General features: G+C 26.7%; 1 protein-coding gene across 1 annotated transcript in view; it reads left to right on the top strand.

Moving 5' to 3' along the window:
* The window catches only part of LOC100203930 (TBC1 domain family member 4), a 67,137-nt gene that overhangs the window by 31,081 nt on the left and 15,725 nt on the right, over positions 1-20,331 (top strand). The window contains exons 5-8 of the mRNA XM_065812826.1: positions 227-350; positions 4,357-4,451; positions 16,080-16,187; positions 16,268-16,372. Coding sequence (XP_065668898.1) covers positions 227-350; positions 4,357-4,451; positions 16,080-16,187; positions 16,268-16,372 — 432 coding nt within the window. The remainder of the gene's footprint in view (positions 1-226; positions 351-4,356; positions 4,452-16,079; positions 16,188-16,267; positions 16,373-20,331) is intronic.

The following is a 20,331-nucleotide window of genomic DNA, read 5'->3' as shown; positions in this document are numbered from 1 at the left end:
TTCAGAACAAGTAAAAGATGTATGATGTATGTATGTAATGTAATGTAATGTATGTATGTATGTATGTATGTATGTATGTATGTATGTATGTATGTATGTATGTATGTATATATATATATATATATATATATATATATATATATATATATATATATATATATATAGAGAGAGAGAGAGAGAGAGAGAGGTTTATCTAGTTTAAACTCTCTATTTTATAATTTTTTAGGTTGATGTATTGATGAAGTCAATGAAACAAGCCTTTTGTGATGCATTAGAAGCATCAGCACATTTGACCTTATGTGAAATATGCCCATTGCAACTTTTTCATAAGTTATGCACAAAACTTGAAGGTATTTTATGAAACAAAATGCACTAACTTTCTTTTAATTTTTAGTTCACCAGTTAAACTATTGATCATAAATTCTCCAAATGTTTGTCAAATTTTTAAAGTTCTAAACACAATATTTATTTTTGTCTCATCAATACAGCTTACACTTACTAGTTATTTTTAGAAAACATCATTATGCTGCCCTGCTTGACATGAATAAAGTTTGAAATATGTGTCCTTCTATAATAATAATAAAAAAAATTAATTTAAAAAAATTAACCAATCATTAAAATAGGAGTAATTAACAGACTAAGTATGATAAGTGATTTTCTACTATTTTATTATTGCTCTGTTTTTTTTTAAGAACATTGAGCTCTATTATTTAAAACACATATAAGATTATTTGTATGTATGTATGTATATATGTATGTATGTATGTATGTATGTATGTATGTATGTATGTATGTATGTATGTATGTATGTATGTATGTATGTATGTATGTATGTATCTATGTATCTATGTATCTATGTATCTATGTATCTATGTATATACATATATATACTATAGCGTATATAGATCAGCAATTGCTCACTAGTTTTGCTTAACTTTATAGCATATATATTTCAGTGTGATGTCACACATGTTATCTAAACACGTATTCATACATATACACGTATATATATATTAGGGGTAGTAAAAAAAAGTAAATTTTCAAGGCTAAAAACCCATACCTCCTAAATTTGGGGCAAATATTTAAAAAATGAGCCTCAAAAAGTTGAAGTGTTAATGGATCACTTTTGACCCCACCCCAACCCCCACCATACTCTCTTCTTTCCCCTAAAGCCAATAATTTAGTGAAAAAATGACTGAAAACTAGTCATTTTTGTCTTTTAGCGATAATTTTTTAAAAAAGGATCGCTAAAAGACAACATTGAAGATTTAAAAATTCTGGAAGATCAAGAAGGTGAAAGAAAGTTTGTTATTGGTTCAGAAGATATTAAGTATTAAAAAAAGATCAATCTTTTTATTTAAATAATTTAGCTCTGGTTTAACCTCTGTTAATTTTTTTTTTACTGATTTTAAAATTAAAAACTAAAACAACAATTTTTCTGCAAATAAGCAAAAGAATCAGGAAGAAAAACTGTTCACAGCCTAAGAGTTTGATAGATGATATACCCAACAGTGAACTTATAGACACAATTCTAAGCGAGGACTCTTCAATTGAATCTAATTTCAATCCAAGTTATTGTTATCACATAGAAGTTTCTGAAAACCTAGATACAGTAACTGCAAAATTTCCAAATGATATTTATGCTGGAAATATTTCACTTACTGCTACAGCCTGTGATATATTGCCAAATGTTTTACAGAAGGTAACAAATGCAATTCTATACCAATCAGGTGTTCATTTTAAAAAAGTTAAAAGCAGCCATCCTATTGCTTATAGAAAATTTAAAAAAGAAAATTAAAACATGTCAATCATTACAAAAGAACATGTCAAGGTAGCCATTGATACATCTCTATATCCATGTGTAATTCATTTTAAATGTATTAAAGAGGGATAGAATGGCTGTTTTAGTTAACATTAATGGAGGACTTACCTACTTGGAGTACTTCAGCTAGCACATCCACTGGTGAAGATCATTTCTTAGGTGTAATGAATTTAATTAAGGAATGTCAACTTACGTCAAAAACTCATGAAATATGCTTTGGTACAATGTCATCCAATATTGGGACAAATAAAGGATCAGTTTCCAGAATACCTAAAGAACTTCCCCAGATAACCTATAGACATCATGTGACTGAATTAAAAATGCTTCACTTATGGAAATTAGTGACCAATGACGAAACTAACCTCTTTTCAAAAAGTTAAATTTTTTTTTTTGAAAAACCTTATTTTAATTATAATCCAGTTCAACTGTTACGATTTGATCAGAATAAGATCTTCTCCTTTCTTGTAACACCGGTAAACCTAAAATTGAAACAGTGTTTCAATTCTAGTTGATCTACGTTGTATTTTTTCCAGTTTATTAATATCTTTAATACAATATGGGCTCCATACTGATGCTGCATATTCAAGCTGTGGCCTAATAATTGACTTGTATAACAACTTTAATATTGCAACATCAAGATATTTAAATGCATGTTTTATAAAACCTAGTGTTCGATTAGCTTTATTTGCAACACTGATAACATGATTTTCCCATTTAAGGTCATTTGATATTATAATGGCTAAATCTCTTTCAATTTCTGTCTTTTGTAAAGCATGATCTTCTAATTAGTAATTAAATTGAGGATTCAATTTACCAATATGCATAACTTTGCACTTATCTCCATTGAACTTAATCGCCCACTTATTTGACCAGTCTTGGTAATTGCTGACATGATTTTAGTATCATCTGCAAATAATTCTAATTTATATAGTATATTAATATTTAAGTTAAGTTAGATTTTATATACACTTATTTATTTTTATATACACTTATTTATCCTCTTTTACATATAAAAAAAACTGGCGCTATTCATCATCCAAGATTTTTAGGAAAAGCAATTTATTATCTAAAAGCTTCAACTTCGATTCAATCATCTTGCACTTGTTCAAGAAAATGATAAACTGAAAACTGAAATAAAGCTTATAAAGAATTTATTGTTTGCTTTTATGCAAAATGGTATCTAAAATCTGAGGATGTCATCAAAGCTTCGTTTCTTGACATTATGGCCATACATCAAATGCATCTGTACAAGAATGTATGTACAAACCCAATAGTTATTGATGGTGTATTAGAGTCTCAGTATAAACTTGCTTCCACCAAACTATTAGGATACTCAGTCATGCTTCAAGAGTTTTCTAAAATATGCTGAAACTTTGATTTTTGTAAATGACCATTCAGAATGACCTATAGGTATGATGGGACAGTATATTCATAGATATTCTGATGAAACTGAAAACACACCAGATTGCTCACAGTAGACAAAAATCTAGTACAATTTCAAATAGTAAATTTAATGATGGACTTGATGTGATACAGAAAAAGATAAAGAGATACTTAATAACTTGATAATTGACTGTCAAATGTTTTTTTGTTTTTTTGTTTGTTATAAAATTTCAAATATACATTTATCTTTTTGTTTACCCTTACTTATTTTGATTTTTCAATATAGATAAATAGCAGTTTTTTAAATTTAGGTAACTGAGATTGCAGTGGTCAGAACCAACCACTGTTTATACTTTTTGGCATAGGTTCATTGCCCCCTCATGCATAAAGAGGCAATGAAGAAAAACCTAACATTAACTACAAAAAATACTAATTTTTATGATTTTTTAAAACCACCAAAGATTTTTGAGGGGTAGCAAAAAAACCATATATTTGAAAACTAAAATATAGGCCTATATATATAGTAAAAAAAATAATTGCCCCTCTCTCAAGATGCTCGAAAATGACCAGTTTTTGGTCATTTTTTCCCTAAACTCTTGGCTTGAGGGGATTCGATAGCCCTCAATCTTTTTGAGGCTCATTTTTTATGTATTTGCTTCAAATTTAGGGGTATTTTTTTAGGTTTGAAAGTTTACTCATTTTGGCTACCTCTAATATATATGTATGTATGTATATATATATTTATATATATATATATATATATGTATATATATATATATATATGTATATATATATATATGTATATATATATATATGTATATATATATATATATGTATATATATATATATGTATATATATATATATATGTATATATATATATATGTATATATATATATATATATATATATATATATATATATATAAATATATATATATATATTTATATATATATATATATAAACACACACAAATTCAAGCCTCATGTTAACATATTTAACTTGTGTTTTAAACATAATATAAATTCATTTTATATTTTACCACATAAGAAGCATTTTGTTTTGAACAGCAAGAAAAGCAATTCAAGTTTGTAAACTAAAAGTATGCCAGCAACATAAAAGTATAATACAAAATTTAGGATTTTTTATTACAGGGGCTTCTCAAATTGAAGAGAAAAAAGATATTTTAGAAGATACTATAAGCCGAATGTCTGAATATGAGCAGCTTCATATTGCAAACCAAATAAGTGTGAGTTTATTTTTTAGATTTTTACATTTATTTTTGATTATTTTTATATTTCTATTCATTTAATTTTAAAATATAAAATTTACAATATATTTGTATTTATTATATGTTTTAATTCTTTTTTCTAATTTTAGTATTTCATTTTAAAATAAAACATTTTTGCAAATTTTCATTATTGAAGAGTTTCTCAGTGCATATTAAGTCTAATTACAATGACCATTAAGTATACATATTAAATGTAAATTAAATCTAAATATGTGCAATAATCCCATATTTAGATATTAATGTTTAAAAATCATTCAAGTTTAACCTTCAAATTATTTTGAATATGTTCTACCTATTTAAGTTTTAAAAATAATTAAAGATAATTGCACAAAATTCTTTTTGACCATCTTTTAGCAAGTTCAAGGGACCCCCAAGTGCTGAGACAAGTTGTTTTCATATCTTAAATAAACCTTAAAAAATGAGTTAATTAAACTTACTAAAACATAATATTTGTCAAGATATTGACCATAACTTTTCAGCTTGTCATTGAAGTAATTTTTTAAAATATAAGTTTTTTTATACCTAACAAATTAAAAAAAGATAAAACCTTTTACATTAAATTTTTAACAAAACTTATTTTAAAAAAGGTGTTAAAAATAAAATTTTTTTTTGCTAGTATCACAATAAACAGTTTGTTTTAGTTTAATTAACTCTAAACTTGTTTTCTAAGGCTTATTTAAGATATAAACGCAGCACTTGGGGATCTCTTTAAGTTAACTTTCTAATAGTAAAAAAGTTATGTAAATTTGACTCACTGTTCATAGGGCCATATGGACTATTTCATATTTTAGTTGCACTAAGCCTTGAGAATGCTGTTGACCAATTTTTGGTATAGTACCAGAATGGCAAACAAAAATATTTTTTCTCCCATAATTCTTTTTAGATACATATTAGTACTAGTATTTTAAAGCACCGCTAGACTTTTGTGAAGTTGATCAATAGTAGATAGCCGCAGTGCAATTTTTTTAACAACAGAATTAAAAACGAATAGAACTCAATACCAGATAAAGTAGTCTATTTAAAATTTATAAATTAGTTCAAGTTGAAACTAGACAAACATACTGTCTAGTTTTGACTTGAACTAATTTATAAATTTTGAATAAGCTACTTTATCTGGTATTGGGTTCTATTTGTTTGCGGTTCTGTTGTTAAAGCAAATTGCATCTTTATTGCAGTTATGAGAAAGAGATGCAACCTTGCAACAACAAGAAAATGGCTCAAGCTTGGCAGATCGATGGTCCAACTATGTTTACAATGCATTTTTGAACCTTGTCTAGAAGAGAAAGACCAAGAACCTGCCCAAATATAACAACAGTATTCCATACAGGGGCTAGTAAGAGATTTATAGAGGCGCAATAAAGAGAGTTCTTTAGTTTCACTCTTTAAATATGGATTCCAAATTTTGAAATATACAAATTCCAAATATACAAATATTAAGAAATCTATTAGAGGCCTAATATAGGGAGTGAATAAGTGTTTCTATAGAGTACAACCTTGATGTGGAGACATGTCTTAGCATACTTAGCATTTGGTTTGCTTTAGAGCAGGATTTACAAATATGATTTTTCTATTTTTAATTATTTGAAATTTGGATGCAGTCGCAATAAATTGTACAAAGTCTATAGGATTTTTTTTGTTTATGTTAATATATTATTTTGTATTTAGGCTTTCTGCAGCTGATGTGAAAAATTTTACATTTATCAATATATCTATTTATCTATATAGCTATTTGCCATTTTGAAGTCCACTGAAGTAATTTTTTCAGTGTCTAATTGCAATTTGGTTAAATTAGATCGCAAATTATTTTTATTATTTCTAGCAAGTAACTTTGTGTCGTCTGCATTCAACTTTAGACTGGCTTCAACTTTGGTTTATCTACAAAATTGTTTATAGATAATTAAGATTAGGTTTTTTTACATGATTACTCTTTCTATCTGGTAAGAATAAGTTTATCCAGCCAATCATTTCCAACCAATGGTATACAACCAAGAAGCTGGAATACAAGTTATTATAGTATTTTTCAAGTTTGTAAATTAATTTCTTATGGAATATTAATTCAAAAATTTTTGCAAAATTTAAAACATGGTAATAATCCAAAGTTTTTTGGGCAAAAGTTTTATTATATAATCCATAAATAAGTTTATTAAGTAATTTGTAAAGTAGCAAATTTGTTGTGCAAGATTCAGGGTCATTATTTCTTCTTTGACAACCTTTTATAGAATTTTGCATGGTGCTGATGCTAGACTACTTGGTCTGTAATTTGTAGTCTGAACAGAGCTCTGTCTGTAATTTGTTTTCCAATTTAAATCCGCGAACATTCTGAGGACTTTTTGTTTTTTAATGCTGGCACCGCATTTTTACACAATTTAATTATAACTTTTTGACAAGGGAGTATGTTATATCCTATATTTTATGTAATTTCCTTTTACTTTCCATAATGCAGAAAACTTATGAAAAAATTATATCCATAATTAAGTACTGGAATTTGGGCGCAAATTAGGGCACTTAAACTAGTATACAAGTGTCAAAATCAGCCTGGATACGCCAATCTCTCTCTCTCTCTCTCTCTCTCTCTCTCTATATATATATATATATATATATATATATATATATATATATTTAATGTGTATATATATATATATATATATATATATATATATATATATATATGTATATATATATGTATATATATATATATATATATATATATATATATATATATATATATATATATATATATATATATGTATGTATATGTATATATATATATATATATATATATATATATATATATATATATATATATAAATATATGTTTCTCTATCTAGATATATATATATCTATATATAGATATAGATATATATATATATATATATATATATATATATACAGTAAGTTCCTGCTTATTCAAATTTCCTGCATATTTAAAGCAATCTTCATTCCCCATGATTTCACTTTAATAAACTTATGCCAATATCCATCGGCTATTCGAACTGCAGTTAACCGAAATTTCGATTATTCAAAATAATTTTTTACTCATCTTGCCAAAACCTCCGTCAGTTATTAGAATTTTTTTACATTGATACCATTCTATTACATTTCAAAACGTAACATTGAATGTTATCAAAGTATAGCAAATGAAATGTTATTAAAGTATAATTAAAACATTGAACACATTGCAATGTAATGAGGTTTTCAACATGGCAACTACCCAAAAGAAGATAGTTCTGACAGTCAAAGAAAAATCTCAAGCATGTTTAGATGACCATTTGCTCATTAGTTTTGCTTACTTTTATAGCATATGGTATTTTTAGGAAAAGAAAAAAAAATAAAGAACAATGAAAAAAAGATTGCTACCCCATCCCAAACCCTCAGTCGATGTAGCAGCACTCCGCTGTGAGTCAAGTTATTTGTCAGTTAATGTATGTACAAAAAGTGGTCTCCAATGGCGTGTCATCACTAAGTTACCATTGTTGCGATTTAAGGCATTCTCCTGCGATTTAGAGCACAGTAAGCATTGTATTTCAATTGCTTCTCGAATCTTACGCATATAGTTATTAGGAGTAATAGAAAACATTTTTGGTTTACTCAAGTTAATTGAACCACTACAATGTTGGGTGTGTTCAACTATTCCTGATGCATCCCAGTTACCTTTAGTTATGTTTTTCTTGTGTTCATTAACGTGTGTGGAAATTTTTTTTCTAGTTTCGCCAACTTGCACCACATGATCAATCTAACTGATAGACACCATAATAACTATTTAAATGCAATATTGATTTATTGCGACATGAAATATTAAGTATAGAATTACTATAGCGAAAAAGAGTTTCTATACCTACTCTACGAAACTGTCTTTTAAGTATAATGCTTAGTTTCGGCAATAAACCAGCAAATAGACCCTAGAAAAGTTGTCATACTGCCGTGGATACCAAAACTAAGCATTATACTTAAAAGAGAGTTTCGTAGAGAAGGTATAAAAACTATTTTTGCGACAATGGTAACTTAGTGATGACACGCCATTGGAGACGATTTTTTGTTAAGCTTAACAAGTCTAAATCTGCTACATTGCAATGACATCATTCTTGTCTTTAGTTTTTATGAATTCTGTATAACGTTTTTTTTTAGTTTGATAATGGTTATACTATATAAGCCGAAATATCACTATGAAATAAGTCGAAAATCAATTATCAAATGTTCTGGTCAAATTCAGTATAATAAAGTTCTATGGTCATTTAAAAAAAAAGGGCAACTTTGAAACAACCACTGTTGTCCAATATTTACATGGTAAAAAAATGCAGTTGTCCAAGTTATTTACAGCTAATCCAATGATAAAGGAAACCTTAAGTCACATTTCTAACTTATATCCTTAAAAAAGTATAGTGGATCTAATCTAAAGTGGATCCTTTTAATCACAGAAAAACCTAACAAAACAACAGTTAAAGGAAGAAAAAGAGAGTTTGCTCAAGATCTAAGATTAATTATTCATGTTACAAGATCTAAGATTAATTATTCATGATACCAAGTTATTGTGTTTATCTTAAGTGTTATAAAGTTATAATAAAAAATGATAGAATAAAACTAATATCGTATTTCAGCAAGTTAAAAATAAAGAATGAGCAGGATTTGTATATTTCTTTGCTTATTTCTGTTCATAGCATTAAGCATTGACAAAGCAGAAAAATAATTATGGGACAATCTCAATTTCATAGTCATTCGTATAAGTACCACCTGAAAATTGTTAGATATAAGAGTTCTGCACAAATTTGTGTGTGTATCAAAGCATTCATATCTATATTTGGTTTGACAGAAAATCGTACAGGGCAGAATCAGTAGGGTAGATTAGGGTAATATGAGCACCTTGAGCAGTGAAGTTAAAGTTGCTATGTATTTTTTGAATCGACTTTATGTGGTGAATCAGTGCAATTAGCGTAAATCTATATGCAGTAATTAGCGGGTATCATCTAATTAAAAAGCTGTTATTTTTTTTGCATTTTTAAAATAATATCATCACGCATGAATAAGTCTGTGGCGTGAAATTTTGGTGCTAAAATAATGAAATTAATTTTTTCATAATGAAAAAAATGTTAGCTAAATATCCAATCCTTTTTGGCTTAAAAACAATGCATAGAACTATTTAGTTTTGACTTTATTTAAAGATGCTATTTTTGTGTAATATGAGCATGCTCAAATTACCCAGTGATTTTCATTGAAATTACCTAGTTTAAAGTCCCAAAAAAGCAGTGGTTTTAATTGGTTTTTTGAATAAAAATAAAATATAGTAAAACTTTTTAATATTTTAACAATACTAAATATTTTTCTGTAATTTAAATTCAAAAAAATTGAATTTTTATTGTTCAAAGGTTTGAGTTGATAAAATTGAAAAAATAACAAACTAATTTTTTTTTCTTTTCTTGCGGAAAACATAGTAGTATTGTTTCAACAAAAAGTGGCTTAAAGTTTGATCTTTTAATGATAAGTTTTGTTAATAACGAATCATTATATTCCAAAAATTATTTCTAATTGTCAGGTTGGTATTTTTTTTACAAAATTAATGTTTTTTTGTGAGCTTATTTAAAGTGCTCATATTACCAAGTGGTCTGGGTAATATGAGCATTTTTGTGACTTTTTTAAAACCTCTGTGTTTTTAAGAAAAAATTGCGGGTGCCCCAAATATCTTAGTGGATCATGAGAAGGGATCCCTAAATATTGTTTATTTGCAAAAATTTTGGATCCAACTTAATTATTTTTGAAATTGTTTCAATTTTTGCTTAAGTTGCTCATATTACCCTTATCTATCCCTATATCATATCAGAAATCAGTATATCGTATTAGAAATCAGTACATCGTATCAAAAATCATTATATCGTATCAGAAATTGGCATATTGTATCAGAAATCATAAAAGATAGAAAATTGTATAAGGCAAATCAAAGAACTGCACGTCTTTATATGACCACACAAATAATGCTTTGTTTTGACAATTTGACCACAGCTGTTAACATGTTTTAAAAACTTGAACATTTAAAAAATGCTCTGAAAAAAACTTATCTAGATATAAGAGAGAATAAAATAAGATATAAGAGAATAAAATAAGATATAAGAGAGAATAAAAAGAAATTAAACTGAAACTAAAGCACATCAAATAAACAAATAAACAACAAAAGTAAAACCTAAAAAATGAAAACTCTAAGATTGTTTAAATCAAGTTTTTAATTAGGCCAAGAATAAAAATTTCAATTTTAATATATTTGCAAATGTTTTTATAATATTATGGGAAACCCTTATAAATAAAGTAACAGCTTTGATTGTTTGAATGATTGTTAAAAAATACGCACACTTAGTTTAAATTATAGTTGTTCTTTTTACTTGTTTAAAAATAGTGTCCATTTAAATACAGGATAGTTAATACTCATGCATTTAAAAAAAAAGACAATTTAACTTTAATCATTCTAATAAAAAATTTATTAAAAAGACAATTGTTTGTTTAAAGTAGTTGTTTATAAAGTTAAAGTGTTTAAAGTGTTGTTAAAGCTTTTTTTTAAAGATAAAGAATTAATATTCATTAATTTGTTGTTTTTTTTTCAATAAATTTTTCTTATCTTTTTAAGTGTATTAACTTTAACGATTCTTATATAAAGTTCTTTATAAATTTTATATGAAGAGCTAATAGAGACGATATTGTCACATATGAAAGCAATTGGTGTAATTGTCCACAGTTAATTACGCATACGACATAAATTGATAGCCTTATGACTTATATGATTGAGTTATTAACTTTTCAAAGAATTTTAATGATTAAACATAATTTAAAGTTAGATTTTGTTTACAAAACATACAAAAAATATTTTTATTGTCATCATGAAGAAAATAAATCTTGAACTAGAAAAAAAAATATTTTGGAAAGACTTAAAATTTGGAAAATCTTAATGTGAAATTGCTGCTGAAATTAGATAGTCTCGCAATCTCATATGTAAAATCAAACTGTGCAATGATTTACAAGTAAATAGCACTAAAAGTGATCAAAATAAACTTTTTACATCAAGAGACCAAAGAACAAGCGCTCATCTAATTGCTACTGGAGAGTCTTAAACTACAAAGGATGTTACAAATATAACAGCTCTGGGACTTATACTTCAGTTCGAACAGTCAATCGAGAGCTCAAAAGAGTTGGTTTTTAATCTATGAAGAAGATCAAGTATCATTGTTGGTTTCATTGCCACTAAGCTCGTTTAAATTATGCTAAACTTCATGCAAACAAGACTTTTTATGATTTTTATGACTGGATTTGGGTAGATGAAAGTAAAATTAACATATTTGGATCAGATGGTATATATATACTTGGAGAAAGTCTTTACCATTACGAAATTTACCATTAATTGTTCAAGATTTTACACCAACTGTTAAAGATGGCAGAGAAAAACTCTTGTTTTGTGGTTGTTTTTGTGCTTGTGGGGTTGGCAACTTTCCCAATCCATCTAAGAATAAGGATGAATTTTGGGCTTGTGTATAAAAGGTTTGGTTCTCAATTACATCAGAGGAACGCCGAAAATTGGTTGCTAGTATTCTTGAAAGAATTTAGGCTGTAATTAAATTTAATAGAGGACTCACTCGATATTAATTTACTACAATATGTTATTTGTTTTCATTTGCTACATAATTGTCACTATTAGCTTTTCACAAAAAAATTGAAAAATAAAAAATTCCTTATCCTCGAAATTTAATAAAAAACAATATTTTCAGTAAGCTAAGTCTTAAACCTAATTAATAAAACTTAAATTTCATTTTTCTTCACAGCTTTTCTATTAAAAAAAAAAAAAAAAATGTTTCTTTGTTCAACCATGACGACAATTTTGTCACATAGTGTGTATATATATATATATGTATATATATACGTAAGTGTATATAAATGAATAAAGAAAATATCTTTATATTATCATGTATAATATTGTATAATTACACACACACACACACAAATATATATATAAATATATATATATATATATATATATATATATATATATATATATATATATATATACATATATATATATATACATATATATATATATACATATATATATATATATATATATATATATATATATATATATATATATATATATAGTATATATGTTATTACTACCCACAGTACCAGGAATTCGCTAAATGCTAATGTTTATAATTTAAATTGCAGCTCTGATTTTATGTTTTTCTTCAGACAAGTAGTAAAATTTAATTTTGCTACGATATTTTTAGTGGACATAACGGTTTATATTTATATTTTAGATCGTTACAGGAAATTGTTTAGTAGTTAGGTTAATGTTAATTTTTAATTCGTTTTTAGTTAGCTAATAGTTGTGAAATGTTTTAATGGTTGTTTAAAAGTATTCGTTTATGTGATAATGTGCATTATTTTTATATTAAAAAAAATTTTTAATTAAAAATTGATATAAAAATATAAATAATATTATGAAATATATTACAATAGATGTGTGTGTGAGTAATTTATTAGGTAGCCTAGAGATATATGAGGTAGAGTAATATAGTTATTTTTAGTTGTTAGTTAGGTTTGTAGCAAGCTTTGTAGTTTTTTAATGTAAATTTGTTCTCGTGGCATTACTTTAATATAATTTCTGTCCTTTTATTTAACAGTTCCTCAGGTTTTGGATACAATGTAATAGCAAATTTCTCATATAAACAGAGTGGGCACCTTCAGGAAATATTTGAGTAGGGGGTACAGTCTTCAGAATAGACCATGTCAATATAGCGGATTCGTTAAAATTGTTTTTCAAATCCCAGACTTAGTTTGATAGGGAGGTGGATTTATTTATATTATATTACATTTTCTTTGTTTATAAATTTATATATATATGTATATGTATATACATATATGTGTATATATATATATATATATATATATATATATATATATATATATATATATATATATATATATATATATATATATAAATATATATATATGTATATATATATATATATATATATATATATATATATATATATATATATATATATATATATATATATAGTTTGTTGCATTTGGGAAGCACGGAAGGAAAAAAATGATTCTTACGCCAACACAAACGTCACTTAATTACTTCTGACTTTCGTCCAACATTTGCTTGTTGGACGAAAGTCAAAACCATTAATTTAATTACAAATTAATGGTTTTTAAAAAAAACCACAAAAACGCAAATTTAAATGACCAGAATGTTTTTAAAAACATTCTGAATGTTTTTAACATTATAAACAATGTTTTTATTTTTATTTTTTTTTAATAAAATGTTTTTATTTTTAATTTTTTTAATAAAATGTTTTAATTTTTATTTTTTAAAATATAAATCATGCACGGAGTGTTGCTACATCGACTATCTTATAGCCTGACTCGCAAGGGAGTGCTGGTACATCGACTGACAAGCAGCCTGACTTGCAAGGGAGTGCTGCTACATCTACTATCTTTTAGCCTGACCCGCAAGGGAGTGCTGCTACATTGACTGAGGGTTTGGTTGGCAGGCAGTCTATCAATTAATTAAAAAAAAAAAATTCTGGTCTTGCATTTTAATTTTTACTTTTTGTCAACAAAATATGGAAAAAGCTTTCGGACAACATATAAGAGTTCTATATATATATATATATATATATATATATATATATATATATATATATATATATATATATATATATATATATATATATATATATATATATATATATATATATATATATATATATATATATATATATATATATATATATATATATATATATATATATATATATATATATATATATATATATATATATATATATATATATATATATATATATTTAGGTTCGCCTCCCCAAGGCTGTGAAGGCCACTACAGACGAGGAGGCTATTTGTAGTTATAACCCTCTCTCATTTCTATAACTCCAAAACATGAACTAATGTCAAATAGGCTGCTGCGCAGAGAAACAAGTTGAGCGCGGTACTACCAGGGATGTGGTGGGGATCAAACTCGGAACCTCTCTCTTATGAAGTGAGCGCTCTACCACTTCACCACTACCGCATATACATATATAATATATATATATATAATATATATATATAACATATATAAATATATATAATATATATATATATGCATATATATATATATATATATGCATATATATATGTATATATATATATATGCATATATATATATATATGTGTATATATATATATATATATATATATATATATATATATATATATATATATATATATATATATATATATATATATATATATATATCAGTCTTCTCCATTTAGTCAGCACATTGCTTGCCCGCAAAAACTTTGGCAAGGGCAAAAAAAAGCGCTTGCCAAAAAAACAGTTTTTTATTTTTTTATTTGTAAGTAATCTTTTTTGTTCATCAAATACTTTTATGTTTGAATTATTTTATTTAGAACTTAAATAAAACATTTTTTTGCTGTTTATAATGTAATTATTTTATTTTAATTTTTTAGTTTTATTAATTAGATTTAATACTAAGCTAACTGAAAATATTTTATTAAATTTCAAGGATATTCAGTTTTCTTTTTTAATTTTTTATTTTAAGTACTTTATATACATTTAAATTAAACGTTCCTTTTGCCAGGTTTTTCTTAGTTACTATATTTAGAATTCAAATAAAACTTTTATCTTCACATTTTAATTTTAATTTCAGTTTTTAGTATTTATATAAAATGTTTTTTTTTATTTATTGTTTTATTCAATCATTTTCCTGGTGTTTTTTATTCTTATTATTTCATCTAGCATTTATTCAAAGCATTATTTTCGCTGTTTTTATTTTAATTCAAATAGCAGAAAAATTAGTTTTTTGTGCACACCAACCTAAAAATGATTGTTTGGTCAGTGCTATTTTGTGCGCTGGGATTAAATTTCAAACAGAGTAGACTGATATATATACTCTTACATGGTCGTCTTTAAATTTTAGCATAAAATATAAACTTTATGTTTAAAAAAAATTTTTTAAGTTTAAAAACTTAATTTTTTTTCTAATTGATAGATTACTTGCCCAAAACAAAACCCTCAATCAATGTAGCAGAACTCCTTGCATGTTTTATCTATTTTTCAGTCAATGTAGCAGCACTCCCTGCATGTTCTACCTATTTGATAGTCGATGTAGCAGCACTTCTCGCATGTTTTATCTATTCGTCAGTCGATGTAGCAGCACTCCCTGCATGTTCTACCTATTTTTCAGTCAATGTTCTACCTATTTGTTAGTTAATGTATGTAAGCAGTAAAAGAATAAAAATAAAAATGTTCAGACTTAACGCAACTTAATAGAATGAAACATTTTTTATTTAAAAAAAATTAAAAACATTCCATTCTATTAAGTTGTGTTTTTTTGGTTTTTTTTAAAACAATAAAGTTTAATTAGTTTCCTTAATTAAATTTAATGGTTTTTACATAAATTGCACTTAATTTTGTAATTTTTTAAGACAAAAAATTGCTAAGTGCTGTTTTTTACCACAAGTAAATTTAAAGTCTTTGCTATAGGAATATATTTATATATGTCTTACTATTTTTGAAAACAGGAACAAAATCCTACTAACAAGTTTGATGAGCTTGTCATTTCCGTGAATATTGTTAGAAATATTATTGATCGAAAACAACTTGCACACAAGCATTCATACAACATGCAGGTTTATTAGATATTGTTTGTATTCCATTTTATTGTGTTAACATTTTTCAAAACAATTAGTTAGCAATTTTTTATTTTTAGCAATTACTTGGCGAAAGTTTTCCTGAACGTTCAAAGTCATCAAACATCTTTGAAAAAGCCAAGAAAACATTTGCTTCTTCTTTACATAATTTTGCGACCAAAAAGGTTTGTTTCTGCTTCTTATCATGTCTTTGCGTATCATTTTTTGTATTTATTTTAATGAAAATTGTTACATAATTTGGGCCACACTGCAGTACAACACAATTTAATAATCAATTGAGCCTGTGAAATTAAAGTGTTAGTGAAGATATCCAATAACATTTTATTCTTAAAGATTCAATAACATTTGCTTTCTCAAAAATGTGACAAAAGATTCTCAAATGCTAATCTTAAAAGTGTCTTAGGTCAGTAATTTTTGGCCAACCTTGTTTCTATGTTGTTATGGTAAAACATTTGGGTTAAAAATTTGTGCCAACCTGATTTCGACCAAAAGTAGTTTATTGTTTGCAATAAACTGCCAACCTTATTTTTTCGAATTCTGAACAAATGTGATATATTTTTAAATAGTAGTAGCAGATATTTTTAAATAATAATATATTTATGTATAACAGATATTTTTAAATATTAATATATTTATGTATAACAGATATTTTTAAATAGTAGTAATATAATATTTATGTATTATGATAATGATTATAATGTAATACTCCCTCCGTTACGAAATACTGTTCCGATTTCACATTTTTTTTTGTTCTGAAATACTATTCCAATTTGATTTTATTACTAATTTTGATGAGAAAAAAAATCAAATATTTTTAATAAAATTAATTTTTTGAGAAAATAAAAAATTATTTCAAAAGTTTAATGGGCCACTGTGAAGGGCGGCCGAGAGCCATATCCCCTTCCCAGACTTTTTTTTTAGTTAAGTAGGTTTTTTGTAGTACACAATTTATTAATTTAGGTTTTTTTGGCCCCCTTTCCCTAAAATGTCACACCCTGTCCTATGTGTATGTGTATATACACAAGATTGCGTAGGTGAATATACACAAGATTGCGTAGCTATATACCACAATAAACCAAAACTAAGCTATCCTTCTACAGCGGTGGCCAAAAATTAAAGACCACTCTTTTTTTTTTCAAAATTTATTTTTAACCTTAGTATAATTTTACTTTGGAAAAAGGTATCAAAAAAAGAAAAACATTTTTAGAAAGAATTTTTATTGTATTTTATATTTATTATAAAAGAATTTATAATTTTTTTACAAAATAATGTTAAAAAATTAAAAAACTGACTAGTAAAAAATATAAATGGGAAAAAAAATTTGACAAAATTTTAAGACCAGTTTCAAAAATATTTCAAAAAGCAATAAAAAAAAATTTAGAAATGTGTTGTACCTCCATTTGTTTTCAAGCACTCTTGTACTCGTTCTGGCATTGAATTCATTAAAGTTTTGATTACTTCATCAGGCACATTTTTCAAATGATGAGAGATAGAAGATTTCAAATCTTCCAAATTGTAAAGTTGTTCTTTACCAAGTTTGTGATCAAGCCACGACCATAAATTCTCTATTGGATTCAAGTCTGGACTATTGGCAGGCCATGGAAGCACTTGAATTTTATTAGAATTGAACCAATCGCTAACAACATGCGCTTTATGACACGGCGCATTATCTTGCTGGAAAATAAATCCATCTTGCAACTGCCTAAATTGATGCTAGGAATAAGCGAGTTTTCCAAAATTTCGATGTACCTTTCTTTGTTGAGTCTAACATGGAATAAATGAAAAACGCCAACTCCACAGGCACTCATACAGGCCCAAATGCCTATTGAACCACTGCCTTGTTTTGTTCGTTTCAAAATGCATGATTCATCGAACCGTTCGCTTGGAAGTCTACGCAACATTACGCGACCTTTTCTGTTGTCTACCTCAACGTTCATTTCATCACTAAAGACCACACGGCTCCACTGATCTGTTGACCAATTTTTATGTAGTTTGCACCACTCTTTCCTGGCAAATTTTTGTTTTTTATTTAAGCGTGGTTTTTTTGCAGCAGCCTGCCATAAATAGTTTAAATTGTGGAGGACCCATTGCACAGTTCTAGGGCTTGCTTTCAGACCATTTGACAGTGTCCATTTCGTAGACAAGTCTGTAGATGATGCTTGTCTGTTTTCTTTCATTAATCTCACTAACAAGCAAACATCACGGTTATTTGAAATTTTATTGCGTCCAGTCCTTTGACAATCATTAATTGACCGGGTCTCTTTGTATCGTTGAATTAGGTTAATAAACAAGAGTGAGACCTTCCGAGCTTTTCTGCTATTTGTCTGATGCTATTGCCTTCTTCTTTTAATATAAGAGCCGCGTATCTGTCTTTTTCTTTGATCTTTGCACGTATTTTTGCAATATTTTTATATCCTTATTGCAATTCAAAAAATAAATGTTTATTTGATATCGAAACTCAGGTTTCGACATTTTATTTTATAGCCAACGTAATAAGCAATTAAGACAGTTAAAAAAAATAATGGATTATTATTTTTAATAAGTGCAAACTAAAGATTTGAAAGTGGTCGTTAAATTTTGTCCAATTTATTTAAAGAAGATTTATAAGTACTCATCAGTTTTTTAATAAGTTAAACGCTATTTAATTAGAATTAAATTAAAAAAATTATACCACTTTAATCCGTATGTTTTAATTAACAAGATATTAAAAAAAAAATTTGATATGTCAATTAGAATCTTCTTAATTTTAATTTAAAGATTAAGAAACCAACTAAAAAATGAGTGGTCTTTAATTTTTGGCCACCGCTGTATATTATTTTTGTATATTTATTTATCTACACGTGCTAAAATATGAAAATATAATAAACTAAATTAAAAATCCAGATTATTTATTGCTAAAGGGGTTTTCTTAGAACACTTTGTTCAACAAAAAGAGATATTGGCAAGTTTCCTGGGTTGATTAATCGATTCTTTCCAATATGAGGTTGTTTGTAGCAATTTCCCCTGAAATTTGACCTTCAGTATTGCTGACATACAATCTTGAAACGATGAGAAAACTCTATTAAGTGCGCCACGTTCTATTTTGTCAAATGTTTCATGTACAAGGTTGATTATCTCGTCAACATTGGAGGGGCTGTTACTGAAATATTTACTTTGTAGTGCTCTAAAATATCCTAAATCTAGAATATTCATATCTGGTCTGTTTGATGGCTGACAAATTAAACGAATATCAAACTCATCCTAAGATGCGTTCGCCATAAATTCTGAATCATCAATGGCTATATGCAGTTTTGCATTGTACTGTTGTATAAAAATAATTTGACTCCTTTTAATATGATTTCCCGACTAATTTGAATGTATGGCTGGTAAAACATTATTTTAAAGCATGTTGCGATACTCAAATTTATCTACAACAAATGCCAATCTTTCCATCAAATCATTCATTTGTATGTTGGTCAAATCTTGATCTCGCAACGTCAGCCAGGAATATAATTTTTATAATAAATTTCTTTGATTTTGCATGATGGTGGGGTTCAGGTTCATCAATCTCCAAGTAGTACCGTCCTGATTCTTCTACCTATTTTTAATATAACCATTTTTCATCTACATGAATCGTGTTGAACATATTTACAAACTGAATTGTGCCGTTTGCGAAAAATTGTAAGTGAGAAAGAATAAATTCAATGTGATGCTTCCAAATTTGATCTGTTAAAACAGGTTACACAGTTGATGTGCACACTCTCAGATCTTTCAGAATAGTCGACGATAAAGGGTTGTTGGAATATTTAAAGATCCTGCCAATGATTGAATTGTTTTACACTTGTTCAAAGGGATTTTAGGATTCTTCCTTTTAGTTGATGATTTTTCATTTTTCGTCCACATCTTCCCTTCTTTTTGGAGAACACGTTTGATGGCATACTTTCTTGTCCACTATGTTTAAGGTTACTGATTATTTTAGTGCAAAGGCTAAATATTTATCCATATATCCATTAATGCTTTGGGAAAACAACTCAACGTGAATCACTCTACGTTGTTCGTTTATAAGTTCAGGTGTATCTCTTTTATAAACTTAGTTGCAAATTTTTAAAGTAACATAAATTATGTTAGCTGTTTCTAAATTTAA

This window comes from Hydra vulgaris, chromosome 12, assembly GCF_038396675.1.
Source record: "Hydra vulgaris chromosome 12, alternate assembly HydraT2T_AEP".
NCBI lineage: Eukaryota > Metazoa > Cnidaria > Hydrozoa > Anthoathecata > Hydridae > Hydra > Hydra vulgaris.
This window is presented reverse-complemented; position numbering and strand designations above follow the sequence as displayed.